The sequence below is a fragment of the Tyto alba genome, unplaced genomic scaffold, assembly GCF_018691265.1.
Source record: "Tyto alba isolate M040663 unplaced genomic scaffold, T.alba_DEE_v4.0 Super-Scaffold_12, whole genome shotgun sequence".
Classification (NCBI taxonomy): Eukaryota; Metazoa; Chordata; class Aves; order Strigiformes; family Tytonidae; genus Tyto; species Tyto alba.
Window position 1 is genome coordinate 6180684 of NW_024881274.1, and position 6039 is coordinate 6186722.

Consider the following 6039-nt stretch of genomic DNA (forward strand, 5'->3'; position numbering starts at 1 on the left):
TGGCGGGAAGTGGGGAGCTGGGGCTGAGTTGGCGCGAGAAGGTCGGTGGCGGCGGGGGGACAGGGGGTTTTAGGGAGCGGAGATGGGGGGCAGGGGGTTCTGGAGGGGGGGTTATAGGGAGCGGGGGTATAGCAGAGCTGGGGGGGGCAGAGCGGGCCGGTCTAGGGTCGGAGGGGAGTGCAGGGGCGCCCGGGAGCCGCGGGGCTTGGGGGAACGGGGGGGGTGTCGGGTCTCTCCCCCCAGCTGACCGGTGTCCCCCCTCCCTCCGCAGCCCCCCGCCATGGCCAGCAGCAGCCCGCAGCGCCAGCCCACCCTCGGCTTTCCCCGGAGGAGGAGCGCCCGCCGCCTCGCCGCCCCCCCGGCCAAGAGCGTCCCCGACCCCCCCTCCCCGCCGCTCTCCCCTCGCCCCGGCCCCGCAGAGCCCCCGGCCCGGCCCGCAGCGCTGCCTCTGAGCCCTCGCAAGCGCCTGGGTGAGCCCCCCTCCCCTGGGACCCCCTGGGAAATCTGGGGGGGAGGCGACAGCCATGTCCCGGGGCAGCGGGCAGACCCAGCTCTGTTTGTGGCTTCCCCCTGTTTTGGGAGGAAAAACCCCTCCTGGGGGGCTGAAGCGTGAAGCCTCCCCCCGGGGAGAGTGACGCCGTGTCACGAACGGCCTGTTGCTCTCACACAAGGCGCAGGATTGGGTCCCCCGCGCTCGCCCCCCGCCCCCCCCCCCCCCTTCGCTGACCCTTCCCCTCCGCAGGTGACGACAACCTCTGCAACATCCCCCGCGCCCTGCCCTGCTCCCCGGCCAAGCGCAGCAAGGAGAACCAGGGGTGCCGCTTGCTTTTTGGGGACCCCCCGGCCTCCCCCGAGAAGCCCAGCAGCCCGGGGCCGTCCCCTCCGGGGCGCGGGGGGCAGGAAACCCCTCGGAGCTCGGGGCTCGATGGGCAGCTGGCCCGCGCCCGGCTCTTCAGGCAGGAAGGTGAGTGTGGTTTGGGAGGGGGACGGGGTCCCGCCGGCGCTGCGGCCCCCCCCCTGAGCCCTCTCCCTCCTGGGCGCAGGCACCCGCTATCAGCAGGCGAAGCGGGTGCTGCACGCGGCCGTGCCCGACCGCCTCCACGCCAGGGAGAGGGAGACGGGCATCATCCGGCAATTCCTGCGGGAACACGTCTGCGGGCGCCGGCCCGGCGGCCTCTACATCTCCGGACCCCCCGGGACAGGGAAAACGGCCACTCTGAGCCGCATCCTGCTCGACTGCAAGGTGCGCCGCGGCGGGGGGGTCCTGTTTTGGGGGGGGGGGGGTGCGGGTGGAACAGATCGGTGGGGAAAGATGGAGGGACTGGCAGGAGGAGCAAGAGCTGAGCGTGGTGGGTTGCAGGGGGCGGCAGTGGGTGGCCGGGGGTGTAACATTCCCATTCCTGGCAGGATGAGCTCGCCGGGAGCAAAACCATCGTCCTGAACTGCATGGCGCTGAGCAGCGCGCAGGGCGTCTTCCCCGCCGTGGCGCAGGAGCTGGGCCTGCCCGCAGCCGCCGGCCGGGACGGAGTGCGGAGGCTGGAGAAGCAGCTGACGGCCTGGGGGCCCATGGTGTGAGTTCCCAATCCTGGGGTGGGGGTCCCCCCCTGCACCCCCCGAGTGTGGCCAGCCAGGAGAGGCGGCCCCGGCAGCGGCTCTCCCTGCTCAGGGGGCTGTGGGGGTGGTGGGCAGAGCGGTGGCTGACCCAGCCATCCCCCCTTTCCCCCGTTCCACCAGTCTGCTGGTGCTGGATGAACTGGACCAGCTGGAGAGCAAAGGCCAGGACGTGCTCTACACCCTCTTCGAGTGGCCCCGGCTGCCCCACTCCAGGCTCGTCCTCGTGGGTGAGTGCGCAGCAGTGTGGCACCACCCGCCCTGGGGACCCTCCCTATTTTGGGAGGCTGATGGGGGGGGGGGGTTTGCCTTTGCACCCCTCTCCTGCCCTCTTGGGGGCACAGGCCTCACCCCGCTGTGCCCCCAGGTTTGGCCAACGCACTCGACCTGCTGGACCGCGGCCTGGCCCGGCTCGGTGCCCGCCCGGCCGGCAGCCCCCGGCTCCTGCACTTCCCACCCTACACCCGGGAGCAGCTCACCGCCATCCTGCAGGAGCGGCTGGGGCAGGTGGGGACACGGAGGGGGGACACGCTGGGAAGGGAGGGGGACAGCACACGGTGGGGGTGGTGGGCTCTGACAGCGCGCGGTGCCTCGGCAGGTGGCTGGTGACCCCGTCCTGGACGCCGCTGCGCTCCAGTTCTGCGCCCGCAAGGTCTCCGCAGTCTCTGGTGATGCTCGTAAGGCCCTGGATGTCTGCAGGTCAGCGCCTGCCCCAAAACCCGGTGGTGCCGCAGCCAAGAGCGGCCCCCGCGAGCCCTGCCTGGTGCCGGGGGGTGCCCGTGCCGGGGGGTGCCCGTGCCGGGCTGCCCGCTCTGCCCGGCGCTCAGGGCTGTCTCTCCCCAGGCGCGCCGTGGAGGTGGTGGAGCTGGAGGTGCGGAGCCAGACCCTGCTCAAGCCGCTGCCCGGCGGTGAGTAGCTGCTGGCGGCCGCCGTGCCGGAGCCAAACCCTGCGGCGGGGGGTCACAGGGACCTCCGGGCCGGCCTCAATGAGGGGGGGGGTCCAGGGTCCTTTTCAGGGGTACACGCTCTGCGCTGCCACCCGCTCCCCTTTCTCATCTCCTTGAGGTCCCCTTCAGCCCTGTCTGTCCCACAGGTGACTCCCCGGCGTCCCCTGTCCCCAAGCGCGTGGGGCTCCTGCACGTCTCCCGTGTGATCTCGGAGGTGTTTGGGGACCGGCTGGCGGCGGGTGCCGCGGGGGCCCGAGACGCCTTCCCGCTGCAGCAGAAGGTGCTGCTCTGCTCCCTGCTGCTGCTCGCCCGGCGCCTGCGCACCCGGGAGGTGACGCTGGGGAAGGTGAGTGGCGCCGGGACCCCCTCGGGGCTGGATTTGGGGAGCGGGTGGGTGTCCTTGGGGTCTCCCTTGGGTGCGGTGCCACGGTGTTAATGCCTGCCCTGCCTTCCCCAGCTCCACGACGCCTACAGCCAGGTCTGCCGCCAGCAGCATCTCCCCGCCGTCGACCAGGCTGAGTGTCTGTCCCTTGTCACCCTCCTGGAGTCCCGCGGTGTCCTGGAGCTGAAGAAGGGCAAGGAGGCCCGGCTGGCCAAGGTACGGTGGGGTCTGGCAGCAGGGCGGGGGGTCTGGCAGCAGGGCGGGGGGTCTGGCAGCGGGGCGGGGGGTCTGGCAGCGGGGTGCTGAGCGGCTCTCGTCTCCCCCAGGTCTCCCTGAAGATGGAGGAGGCGGCGGTGGAGCACGCGCTGCAGGACACGGCTCTGGTGGGCAGCATCCTGGCCCAGGGGCTGCACTAGCCCCCCGCTCGCCCCCCAGCAGCCCCCTCCCCGTGGCCCCTGCGGGTGGATGCTGCCCCGGGTGGGATTTCAGTGCACGCGCGGTTTGGCCGGGCCGGGAGCAGGGAAAGGGCCTCAGCCATTGTTTGTTGAGTCGTACCCTGCGGCCCTTGGTCTCAGGTGGTTTTATTAATATTATTGTTGTTGTTATTATTTTTGTGTGGCTGGAGCTGAGGCGGGAGGCTGGCACTCGCCCCAGCCCCTTTGCAGCAATGACTGTGGACAGTGGGTGCTCCTGGCCCCGCTCCCACCCCAGCAGAGGGGGCCCGGTGCTGTTCCCTGCTCCGAGCCACCGACGTGTTTGCTCCCGGCTTGTTCAGAGCTGTCCGGGCCCCCCCGGGCCCCCCCAAACCCTGCTCATGGTCCCGGTGCTGGCGGCGGCAGACGGGGTGCACCGTGCGTTTGGCTTCAGGCTGTGCCCCGGCTGGAGGGTGGGGGGGACAGGGGGCCCCCCCCTCTATCTCCTGGTTTTAATAAAGTCGTTCTGGTTCAGTGCTGGCTCCTGCCTCTGCCTGCTCCCCCCGCCCTGCAGCCCCATTCCCGGCCTGGCCCTGTCCCCCCCAGCCTTTCTCCTCCCAAGCTACAGCCCCCTCCAGCTCCCCCCCCCCGCCCACCTCCTGGCCCCGGCTCCTCTGCTTGTGTTAAATAATAGACGCTTTGACCTAATTTTGCAGCTTCCCAGGCTGGGGGGGTGTGGGGGCCCCAGGCAGGGGGGAGTGGGGAAGGACTGGGGCTCTGACCGTGCCCTGCGTCCTGCCATCCCCCCCAGCACCTCTGGGCCAGGACTGGGTGCTGGGTGTGGGGACAGGACAGGGTGCCTGGGCCCCCCACTGTGCCTCAGTTTCCCCTGTCCCTGGGGTGTGGCCCCGGTGTGTGCCAGCCCCATCCTGGCCTTGGCTCCAGGGCTTGCGGGGTCCGCAGGGGGTGCAGGACACGGGGCCGTGGGCTGTGTCCTTGCCCAGGGCACCCAGTGCCAAAGCAGAGCCTGGTGAGGTGGCTGGATGCCACCGTTGAGCTGGGCATCCTGGTGTAGCCCCCACCTTCCCCCCCCCGCCCCCGTTTTGGCACTCTGCCTGTCCCTGCTGTGCCACGGGCCACCTCTGGGACAGGGCAGGCCCCGGCCATTCACCAGGGAGAGCTGTGGGGAAACTGAGGCAGGGCCGGGGGTGGCTGGTGGCCCCAGCCGGGCCCCGAGCACGGCTCAGCCGGTTGCTATTTATAGCCGGGGCTGCCATGTGTTGGATGTGTGCGGCGGCACGGGGGGGACAGCGGGCTCAAGCCAGGCTGTGCCTGCTCAGCTCCACACCCCTGCACCCCTCACCATGCCGGGGGGCTGAGGGGGACCCTGGCCCTGTCCCCCACTGCGCCAAGTGGCGACCAGGGCCCTGCCACCCATCACCGGGCCATGGGGCTGAACAGGCCCTGGCATCGCTATGCCATGGGCAGAGTGTGGGGAAGGGGGGGGGGGTGTCCCCTGCTCCCCCCTGGCCACGGCGGCCGCATCCTGCCCTGCGCCAGCCCTGCGGCCGTGACGCAGCCCCACAGCGCGAAGCCACCGCACACGGTGACTGGAAGGAAGCGGCTGGCAGCGTGTGTGACCGCAGTGACGTGGCGGTGACGCAGGTGGGCACCGCGGTGCCCCTGCTCCCCACGTCTGTGTGTCTGTCTGTGTCCCCGCCCCGCCGCAATGCTCTGGCCCCCCTCTGTGCCCACCGTGGTGCTGGGTGAGGTGGCGGCACAGGGAGAGGGTGACACCCCCACATCTGCACCAGACTGGCCACGCTGGGCATCCCGCGGTGAGGCTGGAGGGTCCCCGGTGCTGGCACTGTCCCCAGGGTGGCCTGACCGTGTGGGTGGGGACAGGGACAGGGGGGTGACACTGAGGACGTGGCCCTGAGGTGCGGGAACGCGCATCCCCTCGCCGTGCCAGCCCGCCGGGGTGCCCGCGGCCGCGCCGGCGGCCCTGGCTCCGATCTCTGCCGCAGTGGATGAAAAATCGATAGCGCAGCCGGATCCAGGCGCGCGCGGGTGCCGGAGCTCCCGCTGGAGCCGTTTGTCACCGTGCGGTGGAGCGGCGCGGCTCGGGGACACCGCCACTGCCCCCGGGACACCCCGGCCCCACGCCGCAGCTGGCAGCCGCAGCGGCAGCAGCAACGGGGAGGCCGAGGGGCCGCCAGGGCCCCGTCCCCCCGCTCCGGCACACGTGTGCCCACGTCCCCTTGCTCCTGCACACACGTGTGGTGCCCACAGGGCTGGGCAGTGCCAGTGGCGCCGTGGGCAGCCCCCGGCCTGTGTGTCCGGCTGCGCAACTGCCCGCCTGTGCGTGGTGGGGGCCCGGTGTCCCCTCGGTGGTGTCCCCGGTGCCCCCGCTGCCTGCCTGTCCTCCCTTGCCCTCTCCTTACATAAGCGGCCACGTGGCGGGCACGGCCCCCTCCTGCCGTGCCGTCACCGCCGGCACCCAGATTCCATCTGACAGCCCCTTTCCGCTCGGCTGCGCTCCTGCCGGGCACGGGGGCCGGGGGTGCCGGGCAGGACCCCACGCGACCCCACCACGCTGGCACCGGGCCCCGCACCGGCTGCAGGGCCTCACCGGGACGGGGGGAACACCGGGGACGCAGCCCTGCCCTGATGGCACCCCCCGTCC

General features: G+C 71.8%; 1 protein-coding gene across 1 annotated transcript; it reads left to right on the forward strand.

Annotated features, from left to right (window-relative positions):
• The first annotated feature begins 11 nt into the window (after positions 1 to 11).
• On the forward strand, positions 12 to 3887 carry CDC6 (cell division cycle 6). The gene is made up of 12 exons (XM_042787254.1): positions 12 to 41; positions 272 to 470; positions 743 to 964; positions 1044 to 1243; positions 1408 to 1571; positions 1735 to 1841; positions 1979 to 2118; positions 2210 to 2310; positions 2455 to 2519; positions 2705 to 2904; positions 3016 to 3156; positions 3267 to 3887. Exons 2-12 carry the CDS (start codon positions 281 to 283, stop codon positions 3354 to 3356), a joined length of 1620 nt encoding a protein of 539 aa, XP_042643188.1. The 5' UTR covers positions 12 to 41; positions 272 to 280; the 3' UTR covers positions 3357 to 3887.
• Positions 3888 to 6039: the final 2152 nt, after the last annotated feature.